The 26565-nt window shown below is 45.4% G+C and overlaps 1 protein-coding gene across 1 annotated transcript in view; it reads left to right on the forward strand.

Moving 5' to 3' along the window:
- The window catches only part of TCEA2 (transcription elongation factor A2), a 28288-nt gene extending 2005 nt beyond the window's left edge, over positions 1 to 26283 (forward strand). Inside the window, exons 2-10 of the mRNA XM_081324734.1 lie at positions 2060 to 2122; positions 4089 to 4194; positions 6306 to 6393; positions 14419 to 14552; positions 16323 to 16379; positions 20069 to 20229; positions 20880 to 21026; positions 22851 to 22922; positions 24951 to 26283. Of these exons, the coding sequence (XP_081180860.1) occupies positions 2060 to 2122; positions 4089 to 4194; positions 6306 to 6393; positions 14419 to 14552; positions 16323 to 16379; positions 20069 to 20229; positions 20880 to 21026; positions 22851 to 22922; positions 24951 to 24959 (837 nt within the window). The 3' untranslated portion in view covers positions 24960 to 26283. The remainder of the gene's footprint in view (positions 1 to 2059; positions 2123 to 4088; positions 4195 to 6305; positions 6394 to 14418; positions 14553 to 16322; positions 16380 to 20068; positions 20230 to 20879; positions 21027 to 22850; positions 22923 to 24950) is intronic.
- The last annotated feature ends 282 nt before the right edge of the window (positions 26284 to 26565 follow it).

Below are 26565 nucleotides of genomic sequence, written 5' to 3' on the forward strand. Positions count from 1 at the left end.
CCAGGTGGCAAAGGAGTGTTTTGAGGCCACGGCGAAAGGACCCGGAGATCTGGGGCCATCCGAAGCTCAGGGGGGAGCTGATTCCACAGGGCTGGCGCTCCCACAGAGAAGGCTCTTCCCCTGGGGGTCGCCAGCCGACATTGTCTAGCCGACGGTACCCTGAGGAGGGCTTCTCTGTGTGAGCGCACTGGGTGATGGGAAGTCGTTCCCGGTAGCAGATGGTCCTGCAAGTATCCCGGGCCTAAGCCATGTAGGGCTTTAAAGGCAAGTACCAGCACCTTAAATCTCACCCAGAGGGCAACCGGTAACCAATGCAGCTCACGCAGGAGGGGTGTAATATGGGAGTATCGGTGTGCTCCCATCACTACCCGTGCAGCCGCATTCTGCACCAGCTGAAGCCTCCGGGTGGTCTTTAAGGGCAGCCCCATGTAGAGAGCATTGCAGTAATCTATACGGGAGGTAACGAGTGCGTGGGTGACTGTGCGTAGGGCATCTCGGTCCAGGAAGGGGTGTAACTGGCGTACCAGGCGAATCTGGGCAAATGCCCCCCTAGCCACGACTCCAATATGATCTTCAAAACTGAGTCGTGAATCCAGGAGGACGCCCAGATTGCGTGCTCTATCAACGGGAGGTAACATCTCTCCTCCTATAACCAAAGATGGAATCTCTTGGACTAAACGAGATGCCGGTACGTAAAGCCACTCAGTCTTGGCCGGGTTGAGCTGGAGCCTGTTCTTTCCCATCCAAATCTGTACCGCTTCCAGGCAGCGGGACATCACATCAAGGGCATCACTGGGTTGGTTCGGGGTGGAGATGAAAAGCTGGGTATCATCAGCATATTGATGATACCTTACCCCGAAGCCATGGATGATCTCTCCCAGCGGCTTCATATAGATGTTGAACAGGAGAGGCGAGAGTACCGAGCCCTGAGGCACCCCACAACTAAGGGGCCTAATCTTTTTCCTTGAAGACGTTTCGCTTCTCATTCCAAGAAGCTTCTTCAGCTCTGACTGGATGGTGGAGGAATGGAAGGATTTATACTCCTTGCAGACAGCCGGAAGTAGTGCCAATGTGTGTGGAGCCTTCTTGGCTGCAGGACCCCAGGGCAGAAAAATATCCTGCAGCCAAGAAGGCTCCCACACCCTTTTGCACCACTCAGGTGACCCTGGGGATGCAGGTAAACCTCCAAGGGGCCTCAGCGACTCTCTAAAACAAGACATGTCAAACTCACGACGTCACGTGACATCACGTAACATATCGGGACGGTTTTGCCATTGCCGACAATGGGGTGGGCGCAGCTTCCGCACGACGCATCTAGCCCGCGGGCCAACAGTTTGACACCCCTGCTCTAAAAGAATGCAAATGACCAGCTGTCTGCAAGGATTATAAATCCTTCCATCACGGCAATTTTTAAGTGAATCACACCGTCACTAAGCAAGGCCGAGTTCTGCTCTTGGTTTTGCTTGTTGGAAGACCTGGGATACTGCAGTTGTCATAAATGCATGCTGGTTGCCAAGTGCCTGAATTCTGGATCGCTTGACTTTGGAGATAGGGTGACTGTTGCAAGGGTGAGGGCACGCCACACATCACTTTTTCCCCTGCTGTTGTAACTTCAAATGGTCGCTAAACAAATGGTTGTAAGTCGAGGACTACTTCTTAACTGTTTCCAAGAAACCACCAGCTCCATTCCCTTCTAGCACTGATGATGTTACCAAGTTGGGTCATGAAACGCCTGCAAGAAAACAACCCAGCTCAGAGCACGTTCAGGATCCCACTGATTTAAATGTCCTTGGAAACCTACAACCTTGCCTAATTTGAAAGGTTAAGTTAGGCAATCCAATTTTGATTATTCTTTTGTTTCATATATATTATTTCAGTACATATACTGTATATTTTGATTGAACTACTAGCTTTTCCCATTCCTGTACTGTACCCCCTCTCTGATTGGTAACGGCCTTCTGTTTCTGCTTAGACTTGGGAATACATCACCTCATCAAAACAATTTAAACAATTGGACATTGGATGTCTCTTAACTTGTGGAATTTCTTTTGTTTTCGAGGAAGGGGCAATGGACTTGCTGAAGGAACTGAAAAGTATGCCGATAACACTTCATTTGCTGCAGGTAAATCATGCTGTTGAGACTCTGTCTTTTTCTTTTTAACTTATTCTCAGTTTGACTTCTTTGCGCGTTATACTTTGAAAAAAAACCCTTTACTGGATCATGAGTACTGTTCTGTACCAGCCTGCTACCAGCCCTGCAGAAAAGGCAGGGACAACCCCTTTTACAAGAAGGCAAGAGGCTGGAATTACGCCTGCCAAATTTATTGCTACAAAAACAAACAAGACACAACCAAGAAACAGGAGCTTTAAGAAACAGGAACTATCCAAGCGGTTGCCTTCAGCAAACCAGCCCTCCCACACATTCCCCTTATATAGAGTTCAGGGCGTGGCTTCTCTCTGCCTCCTTCCGAGGAGCCCCATTGCCTTCCTCTGTTTACTCCTAATTGACTGCCTCCTGCGTCGGGTGTCCTTGAACAGGGCCAGCTGTGGGTTATCTTCATCCACGCTGTCAGGCTCACACAGCTGGGTCTCCGTCGTGACCAGGTGGGAGGGGCCTGGCTGAGGGCTCTCATCAGCAAGCTCTTCAACACCCCCCTCCTCCTCCTCTGAGTCGTCCGACCCAACTGCCGAACCCACAGGCTGACCCTGAATCACAACAAGTACATTCAAGTCCTGCATTGTCTTGACTGTGTCTACCCTTCTCATATTTCGTGTTAAAGGTAAAGGTAAAGGTTCCCCCGCACATGTGTGCTAGTCGTTTCCGACTCTAGGGGCCGGTGCTCATCTCCGTTTCATAGCCGAAGAGCCAGCGCTTGTCCGAGGACATCTCCGTGGTCATGTGGCCGGCATGACTAGACGCCAAAGGCGCACGGAACGCTGTTACCTTCCCACCGTAGTGGTCCCTATTTTTCTACTTGCATTTTTACGTGCTTTCGAACTGCAAGGTTGGCAGAAGCTGGGACGAGTAACAGGCGCTCACTCTGCTACGCGGCACTCGGGATTCGACCCGCCAAACTGCCGACCTTCCGATCGACAAGCTCAGCGTCCTAACCCACTGAGCCACCGCGTCCCTATTTCGTGTTACACGCTTCTAATTAACTCATTCCGCTATATAATATCTGTGGTCTTCAAAATCCATGTCAGGTTGCGATTAAGTGTCCCACAGCATGGAAAACAAAATGTTTCTGTATGGAGGAGCAGGGGGAAAAAAATGGGATGGAGATAAGATTTATAGAACTATGCAGGTAGTTTTCGACTCACAACCACAGATGAGGCCAAAATTTCCATTGCTAAGCAAGACAGTTAAATAATAATAATAATAATAATAATAATAATAATAATAATAATAATAATAATAAGAAGAAGAAGAAGAAGAAGAAGAAGAAGAAGAAGAAGAAGAGAAGAAGAAGTTGGAAGGGACCTTGGAGGTCATCTAGTCCAACCCCCTGCTAAGGCAGGAAACCCTATACCATTTCAGACAAATGGCTGTCCAGTCTCTTCTTAAAAACTTCCAGTGTTGGAGCATTTACCACTTCTGGAGGCAGGTTGTTCCACTGGTGCCCCATTTTATGACCACTTTTGCCATGATTGTTAAGGGAATCACCACAACTGTTAAATGAATCATGTGGTCATTAAGGGAATTTGGCTCCCCCCCCTTGACTTTTATCAGAAGCTTCCTAAAAAGATTGCAGATTTCACTATAATAAATAAATGCTGGTTGCCAAGCCCCCCAAATTTGATCACATGACTGTGGGGATGCTGGAACGGTCATAAGTGAAAAGTAGTCAGTCACTTTTTTTCAGTGCCGTTGTAACTTTGAACGGTCGTTAAGTGAACGGCTGTAAGTCGAGGACCACCTGCGCAATGATAAAGTTGCTGTTTTATGGAATCAGTGCAAATTGTCAAAATAATCTGAAACTTGACCCTTTGGGGGCTCTTCTCCTGCCTGGGGGAATTTAGTCCAGCTAGGGAATTTAAGTGATTTGCTTAAACAAGAATTTAATGTATTGTTATTTAATATTTTGCAGTCTACCCGAATCGGGATGTCGGTGAACGCCCTTCGAAAACAAAGCACAGATGAGGAAGTCATTGGACTCTCGAAATCGCTTATCAAAGCTTGGAAGAAACTCCTAGGTAAGAAGAAGCAGGCTTACGATGGGTGAATCAAATAATTAAAAAAAAAAGGCCTTACGGAATAAATCAAGATCCAGCTACTTTTGGGTTTGGGCTACGTCGTGTTCATGCAAAATGCGAGGGCGGGAATTGCGTTCTCTTTCTGGGTAGAGATTTTAATCCCATCGTAATCATTTACCCTTCTCATGATCTTCTTTATTCCTCCCTCTAATTGGTATGATGATGACGATGATTACTCTATTGCTTTGCATGGACCCTGAGAGCTTCTGTATTAAAGACAAATTCCTTGTGTGTCTAATTCACACCTGGCCAAATAAAAGTTATTTTAATTTCTATTTGCATGTACGTAGTCTTCGTTAGCCTGCTGGGTTAAAACCAGTTAGGAAACTGGGCCAGATGAACTAGATCTGCTTTTATTGTAAAGCTACGTTAACGGAATTTCGCAAGTCTGAAGGTACAGATTTCCCGTCTGCCCACTTTTAACTGCTAGAGGCATTAGGGCAGGTCCTTCCTAACCGTTAAACCAGTTTTTCTCACTTTTTCTTGGCAACTTTCAGATATGTGGACTTCAGCTCCCAGAATCCCCCCACCAGCAACGATTAGGGCAAGACTGGCTGGGGAATTCTGGGAGTTGAAGTCCACACATTTGGAAATTGCCACGGTTGGGAAACACTGCTGTAAACTCCCAGAATTCCTCAGTCCTAACGAACCTTACAAGACTGTGGTACTGATATTCGTGAATTCCTAATTCCACTACAGCTAGTCCTTGACTTAATGACCACAATTGAGCCCGAAATTCATGTTGCTAAGCGAGAAATTTGTTAAGTGATTTTTGCCCCATTTTACGACCTTTCTTGTTAACTGAATCACTGCAGCTTTTAAGTTAATAACTCGGTTGTTAAGTGAATCTGCCCACTGCCACCCACCCACCCCATTGACTTTGCTTGTCCGAAGGTCGCAAAAGGGGATCACATGACCCCGGGACACTGCAACCGTCATAAATATGAGTCAGTTGCCACTGACCATGGGGATGGTGGTAGTTAAGTGTGAAAAATGGTCATAAGTCACTTTTTGTTTTTGTAACTTTGAATGGTCACTAAATGACCTGTTGCAAATCGAGGACGACCGGTGCTTCATACTAAGTCCATGAATACCAGGATTCATGGGTGCTGCCTTGATAAGCTCTCCTCAAATTAGAACGCTTTTACTTCCAAATTAAATTTAGTTCCAATTTTCGTTGAACACCGTAGGTCAGCGATGGCGAACCTTTTAGAGACCGAGTGCCCAAACTGCAACCCCAAACCCACTTATGTATCGTCGGGTGCCGGGTGGGCGTGGCCCATTGGGTGGGCGTGGCCCATTGGGTGGGCGTGGCCCATTGGGTGGGTGTGGCTGCGGTGGTAACGGCAGACTGGGTGGAACTAAAAAGTTAAATCCATCAATTCCAACTTTGCGAGATCTTTTTTTTCCCCGCGAGGCGGAGGCCTAAAGCGAAAAGGTTTTCTAAAACCCAGCTGAAGGCCTAGGACTGGGGCGACGGCGTGCGTGCCCACAGAGAGGGCTCTGAGTGCCACGCGTGTCATAGGTTCGCCACCACGGCCGTAGGTTGTAAAAAGAAACCCATGACAACTGTGCACCTTCCAAAAAGTCAAAGCAATCAAACACGAACCAGCTTCAGGTCCCAAGAGAGGAGAAACTAGAAATGGGCCTCCAGTTAAGTCAGAACGCAGCCTTAACCCTGAACGTTCCCCTGCTCTGTCTCTTTGGAGAAGTAACAAAGATTTCCAGGAAAAAGATGTAGCTTAGAAGTGGATCCTTTTCCTGGCGAAAGCTGGTTTGTTGCTCGGTCTTTTAATTGCTAAAAAAAACCCACCACAAAAAACCCCAGCATCCCCTCTCCGTCATTGTCCATGTCGTGACAGATATTTTTCCAAGCTCCCTCAGGTGTTAAGCAAACATAGAAAGATGGACGATGCTGTTATCTACTGCTTTGGAAGAAGATCTTATGACCGAGGAACCAGCCGTCCTAGAAGCTGACTGGTGGCACGAGGCTTCCTTAGGGCGACTTCATTCTTTACTGCTTGTCCTTCTTCCTCCTTAACTCTGTTCAGATGCCTCCGAAGATAAGCGAGATGCAAAGAGGAAGAATTCGCTGCCAACGTCTTCTTCAAAAGAGATGGGTGATTCACGAGACCAAAGGTAATCCTTAGCCAGAGATAGTGGTATTGTGCCCGTCGCCCAAGTAACCCAGCCAAGTTTTGTTTCAGATGTTCCATTTAATTCATATTCCACCCTTATGATTTGGTTTATAAACAGTTCAAGGCAGTCAACATAGCCAATACTCCTTCTTCCACCTATTTTTCCCCACAACAACAATCCTGTGAAGTAGGCTGGGCTGAGAGAGAGAGAGAGAGGGGGGCGGGGGAGACAGAGAGAGACAGACGGAGAGAGAGAGAGAGAGAGAGAGAGAGAGAGAGAGAGAGAGAGAGAGAGAGAGAGAGAGAGAGAGAGAGAAGGGCGGGATATAAATGGGATTTTAAAAAAATGCCTAAAGCAGGACTAGAACTCACCATCTCCTGGTAATTGGCCCAAAGTCACACAACAGCTTTCATGCCTAATGTAGGACTAGAACTCACCATCTCCTGGTGATTGGCCAAAGTCACCCAACAGCTTCCATGCCTAAAGCAGGACTAGAACTCACCGTCTCCTGGTAATTGGCCCAAAGTCACCCAACAGCTTTCATTATTAACAGCCTTGGTGGAGCAGTGGGCTAATGCCTCCTTAGGTAAAATGAGGACCCAGATTGTTGGGGGCAATAAGCTGACTTTGTAATAATGCCGCTGGGGGGGGGAAAGCCCTAATAAGCAGGCATATACATAGAATGAAGGCTATTGCTAAGCACATTGATTTGTGCTTTAAATTGTAAGCCGCCCTGAGTCTTCAGAGAAGGGCGGGATATAAATGGGATTAAAAAAAATGCCTAAAGCAGGACTAGAACTCACTGTCTCCTGGTAATTGGCCCAAAGTCACACAACAGCTTTCATGCCTAAGGTAGGACTAGAACTCACCATCTCCTGGTGATTGGCCCAAAGTCATCCAGCCAGTTATCATGCCTAGGGCAGGAGTAGAACTCACCATCTCCTGGTGACTGGCCCAAAGTCATCCAGCCAGTTATCATGCCTAGGGCAGGACTAGAACTCCCAATCTCCTGGTAATTGGCCCAAAGTCACCCAACAGCTTTCATGCCTAAGGCAGGACTAGAACTCACCGTCTCCTGGTGATTGGCCCAAAGTCACCCAGTTGGCTTTTATGCCTAAGGCAGGACTAGAACTCACATCCTCCCAGTTTCTAGCCAGATGCCTATTATTAATATTAATATGGCTTCCCTACTTAGCTTAATTCAAATGGGGAAATGTTACTTCTCTACTGACAAAAGGTTCCCAAGAAGTGATGGTGGCTCCATTTTGACCAATAGGTTTTAATGTCCTATTCTGAATGGGGAAAAAAAATAAACTCCTGCAAAACACAGTGGACCTGGTGCATTACTTTTTATTCTTGCTTATTATTTGATTCGCTTTCATTTCTTCTGTCTTTCTCACGCTGTCCCTTTTATTAATAAAGACCATTTCTCATTTGGTTGCTTTATTTCATTTGTAGTTTTATTTCTTTATTAACCCAGCCTTCCGTTTTATGTACATAAATTTCTTTTGACTAAGTAGCATCACAATGCCACACAAAGGGGTAAGGATCCTTGGGCCAGTGATTAAAAAATTACTGGCAACCCCAACCTTGAAATTCCTCGTCTCTGAGTGCACCGATGTTCATTGATTCTAAATTCCTTCGTAGGATTCTCACACGATTCTCCGTGTGTCAAGCGACAACTCAAATTAGGGGCTTGCGATTCCCAATCGGAGGCCTCGGAGTAGTCCTATTAATTTTCCCTAGAACCTGATGTTGATTGAAGCATTTTCTGGATAGAAGCGCACAGATATTTAATGTTAAAATGATCCTACATAATCTGAACACCTAAGAAGCGATTGGACAGTTGGTTTGGCCATTACTCTGCTGATTGCATAATTCCCACGGTGTCTAGTGTCCATATGTATTTGCCATGCGGTATAGCTGCAGTAATATTATTATTTATGCTTATTATTATCCCTCCTCCCTTTTATTGGTATGATTATGATTATCATTATTCTGTTGCTTTACACGTACAGGTGGTCCTTGACTTACCGCCACAATTGAGACCAAAACCTCTGTTGTTAAGTGAATTTTGACCCATTTTACAGCCTTTCTTGCCTCGGCTGTTCAGCGAATCACTGCAGTTGATAAAGTTAGTAACACGGTTGTTAAGTGCATCTGGCTTCCCCCACTGACGTTGCTTTGCAGAAGGTTGCAAAAGGGGATCATACGTCCTTGGGACACAGCAACAGTCTTAAGTATGAAGCAGTTGCCAAGTATCTGAATTTTGATCAGAAGATCATGAGGAGGCTGGGAATGAAGCAACTCTGAAAAATGGTCGTAAGTGACTTTTTCCAGCACTGTTGTAACTTTGAACGGTCACTAAACAGACTGTTGTAAGTCGAGGACTACCTGTACACTGAGAGCTTCTGTACCAGAGACAGGTTCCTTGTGTGTATAATCACCAAATCAAGTCTTCAGTTCAATTTAGCATTGGGTCACATCCCACTAGAACAAATATTCAGTAACACAGTGAAGCACGACCGATTGTGCTGTTCGGATGGTATGAATGATTTTTATTGTCCCAAAGGTGCTTTTTCAAGAGGCAGCTGGACTTTCTTTGTTCTTCCTTGAAGACATTTCGCTTTGCATCCAAGAAGCTTCTTCCGCTCTGACTGAATAGTGAGGAATGGAAGGGTTTATATTCTTTACAAACATCTGGTCGTTAGTGCTCTTTCTGAGAGTCGTTGAGGCTACTTGGAGGTTTATCTGTATCGTCAGGATAGTCAGAGTACAAGTCACAGAGTAACAGAGTTGGAAGGGACCTTGGAGGTCATCTAGTCCAACCCCCTGGTCAAACAGGAGACCCTGTGCCATTTCAGACAAATGGCTGTCCAATCTCTTCTTAAAATTTCCCACTGATGGAGCACCCACAGACCGTAAAGGTCCAAGTGGCCTCAGTAACAGTGCTAAGGACCAGGTGACTGCAAGGGACATAAACCCTTCCATCTTCCACCATTCAGTCAGAACTGAAGAAGCTTCTCGAATGAGAAGCGAAACGTCTTCAAGGAAAAACCAAGAAAGTCCGGTTGCCTCTTGAAAAAGCAAACCTTTGGGACAGCCGTGACCTGGATGACTGGCAAATTTGTTATCATACGTCTGCGGCTTTAGAGAAAGTGTGCGATAAAGCGAACAGGCTTCTGAACGGGCTTGAATTACAGACCGTAATTCAGGTGAATATGGAATTGGTTTGATCGCTGAATGTGAGAAGAGTTGATACGTCACGGAAGCAAACCACGTACGACAAAGCTCGGGGGAATGGCTTAACATATCACGGTGTCTGGGAGATGAGTCCTGCCAACTGGATTTCTTTTCTTTTTGATTTATTTTTTTTGCTGCTTATCCAAGTAGCATCTTCAGTCTGGGCAAGCTGGTTAAGGCAGAGTTCCTCAACCTTTCCATGTTGACAGCCCAGAGGGAGGCGGGGGCAGGGGGGTGGGAAAGAGGGGATGGTTTTGTGGGAGCAGCAGGTGTGCACATGTGCATGTGTACCTTGCTTACGCGAGTGGGGCCCTGAGTCCCTGCAACGCTTGTGCGAGTGGGGCAGTATGTGCGCACACACACGTGCACCAGCCAGCCAATCACACTGCCTGGTTGTGAATAGGCCATGGACCAGTAATGGGCCTTGGCACACAGGTTGGGGACCCCTGAGTTAGGGGGACCCCATCGATAGAACAGAATGGAATGGAATGGAATAAACATTGTAGAATAGAATAGAATAGAATAGAATAGAATAGAATAGAATAGAATAGAATAGAATAGAATAGAATAGAATAGAATAGAATAGAATAGAATAGAATAGAATAGGAGCTGGAAGGGATCTTGGAGGTCTTCTAGTCCAGCCCCCTGCTCAAGCAGGAGAACCTACACCATCTCAGACAAGTGAATGTCCAGTCTCTTCTTAAAAACCTCCAGTGATGGAGCGCCCACGATATCTGGTGGCAGGTTGTTCCACTGGTTGATTGTTCTCACTGTCAGGAAGTTTCTCCTTAATTCCAGGTTGCTTCTCTCTTTGATCAGCTTCCAACCATTGTTTCTCGTCCTTCCCTCGGGTGCTTTGGTGAACAACCTGCCCCCCTCTGCCTTGTGTCAGCTCCTCAGATACTGGAACGCTGCTATCATGTCTCCCCTATTTCTTCTTTTCTTTAGACCAGCCAAACCCAAGTCCCGTAGCCGTTCTTCGTATGTTTTAGTCTGTCCTCCAGGTGGGGTTTCGTTTCTCACCTAATCTGGGTGGGCTCGTTAGGTGAGTAGGCAGGGAGTCATTAAGGTTTGTAGTGCCAAATCCTTTCTCCAAAGTTGGTCATTAAGTGTGACCACCCTGTTGAATATGAGTAAGTGGTCTTAACTCTTCCTGGGGACTGACTCCGGAGCAGCATCAAAAAAAAAATGGCGGGGACAGGTTGTGTCTGAGGCCTCCACCTCTGTTGAGGGAAGTTAGTTTATAAAAACTAATAAATAAATAAATAAATCTTCCCCCTTCAGCATAAATGGGTTCCTGAGAGGTCCTTGGGGCTCTCTGAGCTTGGTTGTTTTCTTGCAGACGTTTCATTACCCAACTAGGTAGTCTCATCCGTGCTAGAAGGTGCTTGTCAGAAGGCGACAAAAAGTGATCACGTGACATCCCCCCCGAGACACTGCGACCGTCATGAATACGAGTCAGTCGCCAAGCTGACTGAATTTTGAGCACGTGAGCCTGAGGATGCCTCAAAGGGCCTAGGTGTAAAAAAAAAACAAACAGCCGTCAGTCACTTTTGTCCGGTGCCGTCGTAAATTTGAACGGTCACCATATGAAGTGATAGCTGAGGACTATCTGTGTTAGATTAAGACTGCCATCCTTAGCTTTTGGGCCTCACGCCTGAGGCGTGACTGGAGTTGTCGTCCAATTGACTAGACCAGGGGTCTTCAAAAACTTGGCAACTTTTAAGACGTGTGGACTTCAACTCCCAGAATTCCTCTCAGGGCTGGCTGAGGAATTCCGGGGGTTGTAGTCCACACGTCTTAAAGTTGCCAAGTTTGAAGACCCTTGGACTAGGAGTGTTCCTGCGTGGGGAAACATGGCCCTAGGAAAGTGATTGTGTTTAAACTTTGCAAGTGACCCGTTCGTTATCAGCGTAAACATGTTTTCTTCAGTTTTAAGCATCTGCAGGGCTAAAGGTTCAGCAGATCCTTTGCACAGCAGGCGTTGAAGCTAAGGCATTAGCGGTGTATTACATTACACGCATAGCCATGAATTAAATTCAACAAGCTTTGTGCTGCACCAGGTTGGTTAATACGTTTTATGCACCCCACTTGCCTTTTGAGGTATCTACTGTCCAGGTTCTGTTTTGGGGGGGAAATTCCTTACTTATCTTAGGAAAACTAAACTGCTACCTTATCGTAAGATAAGAAGCTTGCACATCCCAGCATCTGGAGCCCCTAAAATTGACCTACTTCACAGAGTAATTGGAAGGACCACTTTCAACCTGGACAGAAGTGAAATCTTGGCTCTACAGGCAGTCCTGAACTTACAACTATTTATTTAGCAACTGTTTAAAGTTACAACGGCACTAAAAAAGCAACTTCTACCCAGTGCTCACACTTACGACTGTCACAGCATGACCACAGTCACACGATCAACATTTGGGCACTTGGCAACTGGCATGTATGTACCACAGCTGCAGTGTCCCCAGGTCATGTGGTCACCACTGGTGACTTTCCCGCTGGCTTCTGACACGCAAAGTCAGTGGAGGATGGCAAAACACCTTGGAAAATTGGATATGTGAACAACTGCCTTGCTTAGCAATGGAAATTCTGGTTTCAGTTGTGGTCATAAGTCGAGAACAACCAGCGTCGATGTTATAGAACAAAGGTCTTCAAACTTGGCAACTTTAAGACTTGTGGACTTCAACTCCCAGAATTCCTCAGCCACCCTAAGGGCTGGCTGAGGAATTCTGGGCGTTGAAGTCCACAAGTCTTAAAGTTGCCAAGTTTGAAGACCCCTGTTATAGAAAGTTTATTCTAGAAACCACATGCCTTATGATCTCTTTTCTGAACAATTTGACAATTTGAAATGAACAGGAGCTGTGATCTCACGCTCACAAACACATTGTGAAGTTTACCGGAGTCCAAACGTTCCCTTTATTATCTTTTTTTTTAAAAATGTTTTATTGATTTTCTAGTTTTACATTTAAGTATTTAAGAAGCACTGTGGCGGCTGAGTTAATAATTCAATGACATACAAGTATCTTTAGTACAAGTCTCAAACTACTACATTAAATATTTCCTCTCTTTTCCCCTTCGTATTTACTGTCTCCTGTTTAAAGTAATACCGTTCTTATTATATCAATAAAAAATAACATTCTTACATTTATCAGTAATTTTAAGCTGATACATATCATGGTTATTTTAACATTAAGTCTTTATAGACAATCAATGTCCTAATTAGTTTTTCCCAATTTTTAGTTTTTGTTAATATTTAAATTTAACATTTAATATTTATAATTTCCAAGTTTTAAGTAATCAAAGTTCCCTTTATCACAATTCATCACAAAGTCTAATGTTCAAAATACACATCTATTCTATTCTATTTCTCACCATCTTACATCAACTAATTAATAATATAGTATAACATTCTTATTTTCTATTAATTTCCAAACGTCTTAAATTTAGTAACCAAATATTCTCTTGTTTCAACATCAAATACTTTCTCTTTTTTTCCTCTTAATGTCTACTATCTCATATTTAAGCTAGTATAGTTTTTATTATATCAGCTAGGTTAAAAACATGTTTATTACATTTATCAATGTATTTTTAGATTATATATATCTTAATTAGTTTTACATTCCACCTTTATAAACAAATCAATATTCAAATTTAACTTAATATTTATACTTCCAAGTTTTAAAGTTTTCTTTATCTCAGTTCATAACAAAATCTAGTATTCAAAGTACACATCTTGTCTTTATTATCTTTGATGGATCACTTTAGTTTCGTATAAAAAAAAACTTGGGCCCTAATGCCATTGTATCGTTGGTTATTCCCTCCCTCCCTCCTTGTTTTTCATAATATTTTTCATAAGAAAGCAGTCTGGACATAGACTCCAGATATTGGTTTAATCATTGATCCAATGATGTTGCGTAGAGTCAACCTGAAGAATTTTGTTGCATTCCCCCATTGCACGATCCACAATTTTGCTTATTATTTTGCTTGCTCACAGCAGGGTCCTTCTGAAACATCTTTGCAAATTAAAGTTTAGGTCTAAGATTGCTCAGGCCAGATAAAGGAAACCAGCTCTTTAGGCGTAGTGTTATCTGAGGAATTTCTTGTCTTAAAAATGGTTACTGGGCGAAAAAGCTTAACGTCGGATTAAATAAATGTTTTATGGAGAGGATCTGTTGGTTTGCTTGATTTCCAGGCTAAGGCTACCTTTACAGGAGCAATAGCCTTGTCCTGCTTAAAGGCTTCCCAGAAATACAGGTAATCCTTGACTTAGGACCTTGGTTTAGTGACTGTTCGAAGTTACAACTACACTGGAAAAAGTGACATGAGCGTTTTTCACAGTTATGACCATTGCAGCATCCCCATGGCCAGGGGTAGGCCACCTTGGCTCTTTTATGACTCGTGGACTTCAACTCCCAGAATTCCTGAGCCAGCCACGCTGAGGAGAAAAGGAGAGGTTTCCAAGCTGAGCTATGCTGGCTCAGGAATTCTGGGAGTTGAAGTCCACAAGTCATGAGGGGGCCATAGTTCCCTCATGCTGGCTCAGGAATTCTGGGAGTTGAAGTCCACGAGTCATGAGGGGCTCATAGTTCCCCCATGCTGGCTCAGGAATTCTGGGAGTTGAAGTCCACGAGTCATGAAGGGGCCATAGTTCCCCCATGCTGGCTCAGGAATTCTGGGCGTTGAAGTCCACGAATCATAAAAGAGCCAAGGTTGCCTACCCCTGGTCTAGAAACACAGAATTATCCCTCAAAATTCTGACAGGTTTGTTTTCTCTTTCAGCTCTATCAAAAGGCAGGAGTCCGTAAAAACTCCCACCACTCCCAAAATCACTACTTTCCCCCCAGTGCCCATCACGTGCGACACAGTTCGGAGCAAATGCCGAGAAATGTTAACTTCTGCTCTCCAGACAGACAGTAAGTTGCAGGAGAAATGAGTGTGGCACATTTCTCCTAATTTTTCCTTTTGCAAACCATTTCCCCCCCCCCTTCTATTCTAATAGTAAAAACTCCATTAAATACAAGCTGCATGTTACGTTTATCTCGTTCCTTGCTGGATTCAGGGCGAATAGCAATAGCACTTAGACTTATATACTGCTTCACAGATTCTCCAAGCAGTTTATAATAGAGTCAGCATATTGCCGCCGCCGCCGCCGCCACCACCACCAATTTTCTGGGTCCTCATTTTACCGACCTCGGAAGGATGGAAGGCTGAGTCTACCTTGAGCCTGGTGAGAAGTCTAACCACGGCACCACCACGGCTCTTAACTAATGAGTTAATCGTTTGCCATTGTACAGAAATATGTATAAATATGCTGCTTTACCGAGAGAAGAGAAGATTTGTATTTCAGTGTCAAACTCTGGGTTCCTTGGCGCTCTTTGAGTTTGGTTGTTTCCTTGCAGAGGTTTCATGACCCACTTAGGTAAAAGGAGATTGATGATGTTACCTACCTGGGTCATGAAATGTCTGCAAGACAGCCAACTTCAGAGAGCACCAAGTACCCCACAGTTGTCCTCTTCCTCCTCCGCCTCTTCCTTCTTCTTTTCCTCCTCCTCCTTCTCCTCCTCCTCCTCCTCCTCCTCAATGAATGGTTGTAAGTTGAGGACTACCTATACAAGGGAATATTTGTAGCAGACGGTTGAACGACGGGCTCCTTGGTGCTCTCTGAGCTTGGTTGTTTTCTTACAGATCTTTCATGACCCAACTAGGTAACATCATCAGTGCTAGAAGGGAGGAAGAGGAGGAGGAGGACTGTGGGGTCCTTGGTGCTCTCTGAGCTGGGGTTTTTTCTTGCAGATGTTTCATGACCCAACTAGGTAACATCATCAGTGCTAGAAGGGAATGAGGTTTGCAGAGAGGAGGAGGATTGTGGGGTCCTTGTTGCTCTGAGCTTGGTTGTTTTCTTACAGATCTTTCATGACCCAACTAGGTAACATCATCAGTGCTAGAAGGGAATGAGGTTTGCAGAGAGGAGGAGGAGGAGGATTGTGGGGTCCTTGGTGCTCTCTGAGCTTGTTTTCTTGCAGACGTTTCACGACCCAACTAGGTAACATCTTCAGTGCTAGAAGGAAGTTTGGTTTGCGGCGGAGGAGGAGTGGGGGGAGGAGGAGGACGGGAAGGAGGAGGAGGAGGGGGAGGGGGAGGAGGGGGACTGTGGCATCCTTGATGTTCTCTGAGCTTGGTTGTTTTCTTGCAGACGTTTCATTACCCAGCTAGGTAATTTCATCATTCGTAGAAGCGTTCTTAAGTCGATTTACAGGTAGTCCTCGAATTACAAAAGTTTGTTTAGTGACTCTTCAGAGTTACAGCAGCACTGAAAACAGTGACCTACGACCATTTTTCACACTTGCGACTGTTGGAGCATCCCCTTGGTCACGTGATCAAAAATCAGGTGCTTGGCAACTGACTCATATTTATGACGGTTGCCGTGTGATCAGCTTTTGCAAACCTGTGACCAGCAAGGTCAAGGGGGAAGGCATATTTATTTAACCACCATGTGACTGTCTTAACAACCGCAGTGATTCACTTAACAACTGTGTGCAAGAAAGGTCATAATATGGGGCAAAACTCACTTAGCAACTACCTGACTTAGCCACAGAAATTTGGGGCTCAGTTGTGGCCGTAAGTGGAGGACTGCGTGCAATACCTACTCTTAAATATTCCTATTATGCTCTTTTTTCTTACAGATGACTATGTGGCCATTGGGGCTGACTGTGAGCTACTTGCTGCCCAGATTGAAGAATATATCCTTTCGTTGTTTGTGGTGTCAGGAAACCAAACCAAAGAGATAATGATATTGTCCAGATGTTTTGGCCTGCAATCCCCTTACTCTCATTAGGTGTCTGAAAGGCCTTGACAATTGAATCCTAAACATCTGAGGGCATCACCCGCCCAAAAAACCAAAAGTTACAGGATTCTGACCAGAGGTTATTTCCAACAGAATATCTGAATTCTTATTTTGAAGGCCCTTTTGCAGACTCCCTATATCTTGCCATATGTTGAGACCCCAGAAAGAGTGCAGAGAAGAGCAACAAAAATGATTAGGGGACTGGAAGCCAAAACATATGAAGGACGGTTGCAGGAATTGGGTATGTCTAGTTTGGGTAATGGCAGAAAGTGAAGAGGAACGAAAGAGCCTCTTGTTACGAGTGAAGAAGGAGAGTGCAAAAGTTGGGTTGAAACTCAACATTAAAAAACCCAAGATCATGGCATCTGGCCCTCTCAATTCCTGGCAAATAGATGGGGAAGAAATGGAGGTAGTGACAGATTTTATTTTCCTGGGCTCCAAGATCACCGCAGACGAGGACTGCAGCCAAGAAATTAAAAGACGCTTGCTCCTGGGGAGGAAAGCCATGGCAAATCCAGACAGCACACTAAAAAGCAGAGACATCACCCTGTCGACAAAAGTGCGTATAGTCAAGGCTATGGTCTTCCCAGTTGCAATGTATGGCTGTGAAAGTTGGACCATAAGAAAGGCTGAGCGCCAAAGAATTGAGGCCTTTGAACTATGGTGCTGGAGAAGACTCTTGCGAGTCCCTTGGACTGCAAGGTGATCAAACTGGTCAGTCCTAGAGGAAATCAATCCTGACTGCTCTTTAGAAGGCCAGATCCTGAAGTTGAAACTCAAATCCTTTGGCCACCTAATGAGAAGGAAGGACTCACTGGAGAAGAGCCTAATGCTGGGAAAGATGGAGGGCAAGAGAAGAAGGGGATGACAGAGAATGAGGTGGCTGGATGGAGTCACTGAAGCAGGAGGCGTTGAACTTAAATGGACTCCAGAAGATGGTAGAGGACAGGAAGGCCTGGAGGAACGTCGTCCATGGGGTCGCGATGGGTCGGACACAACTTCACAAATAACAAGTTTAATGAAAAGAAGGATGAAGGGTGACATGATAGCAGTCTTCCAGTATCTCAGGGGCTGCCCCAAAGAAGAGGGAGTCAAGCTATTCTCCAAAGCCCCTGAAGGCAGGACAAGAAGCAATGGATGGAAACTAATCAAGGAGAGAAGCCACCTGGAACTAAGGAGAAATTTCCTGACAGTGAGGACAATCAACCAGTGGAACAACCTGCCTCCAGAAGTGGTGAATGCTCCAACACTGGAAGTTTTTAAGAAGACACTGGACAGCCATTTGTCTGAAATGGTATAGGGTTTCCTGCCTGAGCGGGGGGTTGGACTAGATGACCTCCAAGGTACCTTCCAACTCTGTTTTTCTTTATTAAAGCAGTATACTAGTTTTCTCCTGGGCCCCTGAGCAACGTGATATTTTTTGAAAGGGCTGAGAATTCTTCAGGATAGATCCCTCACACGCCCTGGTCATCTTTTGGCTAGATTATTGCAACATGCCGTACACTGGGCTACCCTTGGTAGAGTTTTTGGATGCTGCAACAGTACAGAATGCAGCAGCGCAGACAGTTCTGGAGGGTTAGGGTTCTGGAGGCTCACGAGACCATGGAGGACCGCACAGTCAGCCTCCTCCTCCTCCTCCCCCCCTCCCCCTTCTCCCTCTCCCTCTTCCTCCTCCTCCTCCTCCTCACCACCACCACACCCCACACTCCCTTCTAGCACTGATGATGTAACCTAGTCGGTTCATGAAACGTCAGCTAGAAAACACCCAAGCTCGGAGAGCACCAAGGACTCCACAAGTAATTCCTTTCTGTTTGTCTTGCTCAGTTTCTCACACATATGGATTATATTTCCTGCTCCTTCTAAGAGTATCAGGCATGTAGAAACTTCACTTATGGTGACACTTGATAAAATGTCCATCTCAATCCTGAAGGTTTTGAGGACCATCTCTTTAGGTGGGTTCATCATCACCATCATAAAGTTGGAAGGGACCTTGGAAGTCATCTAGTCCAACCCCTTGCTCAGGCAGGAAACCCTATACCATTTCAGACAAATGGCTGTCCAGTCTCTTCTTAAAAACTTCCAGTGTTGGAGCGTTCACAGCTTCTGGAGGCAGGTTGTTCCACTGGTTAATTGTTCTAACTCTCAGGAAGTTTCTCCTTAGTTCTAGGTTGCTTCTCTCCTTGGTTAGTTTCCATCCGTTACACCCTGTCCTGCCGTCAGGTGCTCTGGAGAATAGGTTACCCTACCTAGTTCCAGAATTGCTTTGGATAATAAGATGGGTGACACATCAATTTAATAAATAAATAAAGCCAGGTTGCAGAAGATGGGGAAGATCCATTGTTTCCCAAGACCCCGAGGAGCAGTGCAGCCGTGTGCCAACTCCTTGGTTCTGCTGCCAGGTTGAAAAACAAGATGATGGCCTTGTCCATTCTGTGTATAAAAGCTAAATACGGTACACTTCTTGTTCAGGGTTTGTTTGTTTTTTTGTAGGACTAGCAATGGAGCGTATTGTGCTGTGCTGTGTTGTACAGATAGTCTTTGGCTGATGATAGTTCATTTAGTGTAACTCCTAATACTTTGAAACTATATCTGTATGATACTGGTGCAGATTAAATTAAATTAATAATAATAGTAATAATAATAAAGTTGGAAGGGACCTTGGAGGTCATCTAGTCCAACCTCCTGCTCAGGCAGGAAACCCTATATATCATTTCAGACAAATGGCTGTCCAGTCTCTTCTTAAAAACTTCCAGTGTTGGAGCATTCACCGCTTCTGGAGGCAGGTTGTTCCACTGGTTAATTGTTCTAATTGTCAGGAAGTTTATCCTTAGTTCCAGGTTGCTTCTCTCCTTGATCAGTAAAAAAGATGTTGAGACTCTAGTCTAGAAAGAGTGCAGAGAAGAGCAACAAAGAAGATCAGGGGACTGCAGGCTAAAACATATAAGGAATGATTGGTGGAATTGGGTATGTCTGGTCTAATGAAGAGAAGGGCAAGGAGGGACATGATAGCAATCTTCCAATCTCTCAGGGGCTGCCCCAAAGAAGAGGGAGTCAAGCTATTCTCCAAAGCATCTGAAGGTAGGACAAGAAACAACAGATGGAAACTAATCAAGGAGAGAAGCAACCTAGAAATAGGGAGAAACTTTCTGACAGTGAGGACAATTAACCAGTGGGACAACCTGCCTCCAGAAGCTGTGAATGCTCCAACACTGGAAGTTTTAAAGAAGACATTGGACAACCATTTGTCTGGAATAGTATAAGGTAGGACTAGATGACCTCCAAGGTGCCTTCCTTGTATTCTATTCTATAACGTGACATGGTTGCTTCTCCTTGATGAGTTACTATCCGTTGCTTCTTGTCCTGCCTTCGGGCGCTTTGGAGAATAGCTTGACTCCCTCTTCTTTGGGGCAGCCCCTAAGATATTGGAAGGCTTCTATCCTGTCCCCCCTCATCCTTCTCTTCATTAGACTAGACAGACCCAATTCCAGCAACGGTTCCTCGTATGTTTTAGCCTCCATAGACATTCCTGATGTGTTGATAAGATTCTGGCTGGAGCCTCTTGGTGTTGGTGATCCTTAATGGCAGCTGAACTCGTATTCCAAGATGTGAAGAACACAGACTTGAAGTATAAAAATCGGATCAGAAGCCGCCTCTCCAACCTCAAGGACTCCAAGAACCCGGATCTCCGAAAGAACGTCTTGTGTGGAGTGATCACCCCCGAACAAATTGCAGTGATGACCTCAGAGGTGAGGTGGGGAGGCTAAAACACTGGTTCTCAACATGTGTTCTAGGGACTCCTGGGTGTGTGTGTGTGTTTGTGTGTGTCTGCGATGTCACGGGGGTGGTGGTGGTGGTCTGGGAAGTCTTCGAAGAAATGTTATGCTTTAAATCTTCGGATAAGTCTTGGGGGTCCGTGGTCACAAAAGGTTATTTAAAGGGGGTCCCATGGTAAAGAAAAAGTGGGTTTAAAACACCCGTATTGGATCCATTCAATCTGTTGCTGGTCTAGTAGAGTCCTCCGGAGTTTCCACTGAGAAGCAAAACTACAGGTAGTCCTCGACTTACAACCGCACCAGAGTCCAAAATGCCTCTTGCTAAGCAGGAGACTTTGCGAAGTGAATCTTTGTCCCGTTTCGTGACTTTTCTTGTCACGTGTGTTGAGCAAAACACGGCAGTTGTTCAGTCAGTAACACGGAATTTAGAATCCATGTACATTGGTACACTTGGAGACGAGGAATTGCAAGGTTTAGGGCAGGTGGCGTTGCCAGTAATTTTTTTTTTAATCTCCGTAGAGACCCTTCAACGTTTAAAATGTTTCTGTGTTCTAGCTTCAAAGGTTGCTGCCCCGTTTGCCTGCTGGGTACTGAAGTGACCCTTTGCGTTCTTTCCTGGACAGGAAATGGCCAGCAACGAACTGAAAGAGATCCGCAAAGCCATGACGAAGGAAGCCATCCGGGAACATCAGATGGCCAAAACTGGAGGGACCCAGACAGACCTTTTCACTTGTAACAAGTGCAAGAAAAAGAACTGCACCTACACTCAGGTGAGGTTTCACGGGCTTTCTTGATCACGTTTAAAACTGCTCAAAATCTCCCTTCCCCCAGAGGGAACCTGGTGTTGTGATTCCTCATCAGCCAGTGGATCCAGCAGCTGAGTCTGAGGACTCAGAGGAGGAGAGGCCTGGAGCGACGTCAGAGTCAGAGGAAGGCTCTGAGGAGCTCCGAGACTTACAGTTGGACGAGGAGCCTGGCCCCTCTACTCTCTCCCAGGCTGAGACAGGGCTGTGCTGGGACTCTGAGTTGGACAGCGATGAAGCACAGCTGGGAAATATCCAGGATGCAGGAAGGTGCAGGCAAGAGAAGCGAGTAGGACAGAGGAAGGCAATGGGGCGGCTCCAAAGGCAAAGGAGAAGGCATTAGGAAGCCACGCCTGGGCTGACTTATAAAAGGGAAGGTGTGGGAGGTGCTGGTTGCGTAAGGCCGCCGTTCGTGTTGAGGATCGAGTTTCTGTGGACTGTTTGTTTGCCTTGGACGTTGACTCAGGTCTGTGAATAATAAAAGGGGTTGGTTTTTCCTTGCGGTTCCTGCCTGTTTCTTGGAAGAGGGGTTTCTCCTTCTGAGCATAACCAGGACTCACGTGGGCTGGGACAGAACGCCTGGGTGGTCTGCAAACGTTAAAAAAAAACCCATACCAGTGCAATTGGAAAACCTTACGTAGGGCAAGAATACAAGCGGTCCTCGGCTTACGACCACAAACGAGCCCAATATTTTCTGTTGCTAAGCGAAACAGTTGTGAAGTGAGCTTTGCCCCGTTTTACGACCTTTCTGGCCACAGCCGTTAAGTGGATCACTGCAATTGTTAAGTTAGTGACACGGTTGCTCAGGGAATCCCACTACCCCCTTGACTTTGCCTGTCAGGGAGGGGGTCCCAAAAAGGAATCACATGATCCCGGGGCACAGCAACCGTCGTAAATACGTGCCGGTGGCCGAGCGTCTGAATTTTGATAACGGGACCGAGGGGGTGTTGCAAGGGCCGGACGTACGGAAAATGGTCCTAAGTCACTTTTTTTCAGTGCCGTTGTAAGTTCAAACGGTCACTAAGTTGAGGACTACCTATAGCTAATAATAATAATAATAATAATAATAATAATAATAATAATAATAATAATAATAATAATAATAATAATAATAATAATAATAATAATAATAATAATTTTATTTGTATACCGCCCTTCTCCCGAAGGACTCAGGGCGGTGAACAGGGCAAACATATAAAAGTACAAAGATACAAAAGTTAAAAAAGAATTAAACGAAATGCCCAAGCTAAAACAATAGGTAAATATATTTACAACAACAATAAAATCCCAACCCATCAGGCCAGGCCGGCTTGTTCGAACAAATAACTCTTCAGATAATAATAATAATAATAATAATAATAATAATAATAATAATAATAATAATAATAATAATAATAATAATAATAATAATAATAATATTAATAATAATAATAATAATAATAATAATAATAATAATAATAATAATAATAATAATAATAATAATAATAATAATAATAAAGTTGGAAGGGACCTTGGAAGTCATCTAGTCCAACCCCCTGCTCAGGCAGGAAACCCTATACCAGGGGTAGGCAACCTCGGCTCTTTTATGACTCATGGACTTCAACTCCCAGAATTCCTGAGCCAGCCAAGCTGGCTCAGGAATTCTGGGAGTTGAAGTCCATGAGTCATAAAAGAGCCGAGGTTGCCTACCCCTGCCCTATACCATTTCAGACAAATGGCTGTCCAGCCTCTTCTGAAAAAATTACAAATATGGAACCTGACTGAGGCCTACCCTATGTTTGATTCCCGCAGGTGCAGACCCGAAGTTCGGATGAGCCAATGACAACCTTTGTGGTGTGTAACGAATGTGGAAATCGCTGGAAGGTAAGCCATCTCTATGCCTGGATGTGACCTATGAGCCTGGCGCAGCTAGGCCTTGACTTGCGACTTGTTAATTGAATTTTGCCCCGTTTTACGACCTTTCACGCCACGGTTGTTAAGTGAATTTCTTGCAGTTGTTCGATTAGCAACCCAGTTGTTAAGTGAAACTGGCTTCCCCACATTTACTTTGCTTGTCAGGAGGTGGTAGAAGGGGATCACGTGACACCCTTTTGTCCCTCTCCTTCCCCCCCCCCCCCCACGCACAGCGCAGCCATCATAAATATGAGTCAGTTACCAAGGATCTGAATTTCTGGCCATAGTTGTTAAAATGCATCACTGCAGTGGTTAGGTTAGTACAGTTCGTCCTCAACTTACAACAGTTCATTTAGTGACCATTCAACGTAACAATGGCACTCAGAAAAAGTGGCTTATGACCGTTTTCCACACCCCCGTTGCAGCCTCCCCTGGTCACTTGATCAAAATCCACACCCTTGGCAAATGACCCATATTTATGACGGTTGTAGTATCCCGGGGGGGGTCATGCGATCCCCCTTTTGCGACCTTTCGATAAGCCGGATTCACTTAACGACTGGGTTCCCAACTTAAGAACTGCATTGATTGACTGGTACCCACCGTGGCTAGAAAGATCGCGAAAGATCACTTAACAACTTTCTGACTTAGCGACATCAACCTTGGGCTCAACTCTGGTCGTAAGTCGAGGACTACCTGTAAAACACTCGTTAAAACGAATTTGGCTTCCCCTATTGACTCTTGCTTGTCAGAAAGTCGCAAAAGGGGTCTTGTGACCCCGGGACACTGCAACCGTCATAAAATATGAGTCAGTGGCCAAGCTTCTGAATTTTGATCACGTGACCACGGAGGATGCAGCAACGGTTGTATAAGTGTGAAAAACGGTCAGGGGTCACTTTCCTCACTGCCGTTGCCGTTCAGCGTTTGAACGGTCGCTAAGCAAACTGTTGTAAGTTAAGACCTACCTGTATTCTGTTTTTGGTTTAGGAGTTGAGATAAGCACTACAAAGCGGTATTTATTTATTTATTTATTTATTTATTTATTTATTTGTTTTATATACCGCCCTTTTCCCGGAGGACTCAGGGCGGTGTACAGAGCAATAAAGTAAGAATACAATAAAGCAATAAAGTGAGAAAATTTTAAAACCCAAATCCATCAGGCCAGGCCGGCTTGTTGGAATAGATAAGTTTTTAGATCACGCCGGAAGGAGCGAAGGTCGGGGGCCATCCGGATTTCAGCTGGTAAGCGGTTCCAAAGGATTGGTGCACCCACCGAGAATGCTCTCCCCCTGGGGGTCACCAGCCGACATTCTCTGACCGGTGGCACCCTGAGGAGGCCCTCTCTGTGGGAGCGCACAGGACGGAGGGGTGTTGACGCTGGCAGTAGGTGCTCCCGTAGGTAATCCGGACCCATGCCATGTAGGGCTTTGTATGTCATCACTAGCACCTTGAATTTCACCCGGAAGGCAACTGGAAGCCAGTGCAGCTCACGGAGCAGAGGTGTAATATGGGAGTATCGGGAGACCCCCAAAAGCACTCGTGCAGCTGCACTCTGCACCAGCTGAAGCTTCCGAGTGGTTCTCAAGGGCAGCCCCATGTAAAGAGCGTTGCAGTAGTCAAGAGGAGAGGTCACAAGTGCATGGGTGACTGTACGCAAGGCATCCAGGTCCAGATAGGGTCGCAACTGGCGCACCAGACGAACCTGGGCAAAGGCCCCTCTAGTCACAGCTCCTATGTGATCTTCTAAGGAGAGCTATGAATCTAAGAGGACACCCAGATTGCGAGCCTTATCTACGGGGGGTAATAACTTGCCCCCGATATTAAGAGATTTAAGTCCTCCATTCCCCTTCAGCAGAATAATAATAAGTTGGAAGGAACCTTGGAGGTCATCTAGTCCAACCCCCTGCTCAGGCAGGAAACCCCTGCCTATACCCTATATAAGAGGCTTTTTTTGTGCAGTTGTTTGCTTCTGTCTCTAAATCTCCTTTCCCCTTCTTACAGTTCTGCTGAAACCTCACCGAGGGGAGCAGCCACAGCTGGTTCGGAGCCCAAGCTCTGCCACGGACTCTCGCAGTACCGCCAGCAGATTTTTTTTTATTTTTTATTTTTATTTTTTTGGTCCTGTTTTGTCACCGAGTTTTGCTTTGTGCTCTGTACCCATCACCGAGGCGAGGAGGGCCCGGCTGCCTGCACACCTGTGGGAAGTATCAGCGGCTGGGAAGGGAGGCCGCCGGGATGGCACCGGATGGGAAAGTTTTCCCGGGACCAAACCAGCTTATTGTTGAGAATGTGGAAACGGCGGTCTTTGTTCTTGTTTCGTTTCGTTTCTCTTAAGCAGCCAGGCGTCTGGCGTTGAGCCTCAAAGCGTACAGAAGTCTCCTTGGCTTCTCGAAAGCTAAAACCAGTGTTAAGCCAACTCCCCAGTCCTGGGTTCCGTTTTCCAGGATGACATTTTCTGCTTTCATTGCACGGTTTTGAAAGCTGTGGGGCTCCCAGCCCCTCTGCCGAAAAAAAAAAAAAAGTATTACTCATCCTGCTTTTCATTTTGTTTGGGGAGCTGGAAAGAATAGGAAACAGAGCGAAAAGGTGTTTTGTTTTGTTCTTTCTTTTCAAATCGGTTGCAATATACATTGATTTCCCGTGGCTGGGTTGTAAAACAAAACATCTGTCAAAAGTGGGCTGCTGTCGTTCGGAGATGAAAAGCGTGGGCTTTTCAAAAGACAACTAGGAGGAGAGGAAAAAAAATAGTGTTCAAAATTCGGAAGCGTTTCTAGGAAAATAGCTTTAATTTCAGCCGACTCTCCGCAATTGGGTGGGAGGGAAAAAAAATTAAAAAAAACAAGAGATGAATTTCTTGCTGCCTTTGAAAGTTTGCAGCTTGCAGACTTTGGGGGAATGCCGTGTGTAACATGGAGACGCGTCGGCTTGCATCCCTATTGACTGTTATGTGTGTGAAATCCCTAACCTGCATTCTCTCTGTGTGTGTGTGTGTGTTAGGAATACAACTGCCCTCTGCTAATTGCATCTGCACACCAATTTCCGTTTTCCACATAGGACAAGTCTCTGCTTTGTGAACCCTCACAGATACACACCAAGGTGAAAAGAGAGCCATTTTATACTTGATGAAGTGGGTAATTTGGCCTGCGTGCCCAAGCCTATCCACACCTTCTAAGTGCAAGTGTTACTAACACAAAAATATTTTGAGTTTGTTAAATGAAAAATCCTGGGGGGTGGCGGGGTGAGGGCAGGAAAAGGGAGACGTTTGCTTAGGCTGGTGGTATCGAACTCCTGTGCAAGATCTCAGAAAAAGGGTTGAAATACAAGATTTTGAACCAGTGTGCCTCAAACGTTCAGACAGGTGGACTTCATCTCCCAGAATTCCCCAGCCAGCAGGGCTGGCTGGGGAATTCTGAGAGTTGAAGTCCACCTGTCTGAAAGTTTGCCAAATTTGAGAAACACTGTTTTAGACCTTCCCCTCCAGTCAGCCAAGGTAGCTAAGCTTACCAGGCAAATGAGAGCCTGAGGAATCAATTCGTGATGTAGGAAAGATGGTTAACCCAAAGGAACTCGGATTGTACCTTTGCTGCATCATCTCATTAATCCGACCCTCTCATTT

This window comes from Vipera berus (genome assembly GCF_964194415.1).
Source record: "Vipera berus genome assembly, chromosome: 3".
Lineage (NCBI taxonomy): Eukaryota > Metazoa > Chordata > Lepidosauria > Squamata > Viperidae > Vipera > Vipera berus.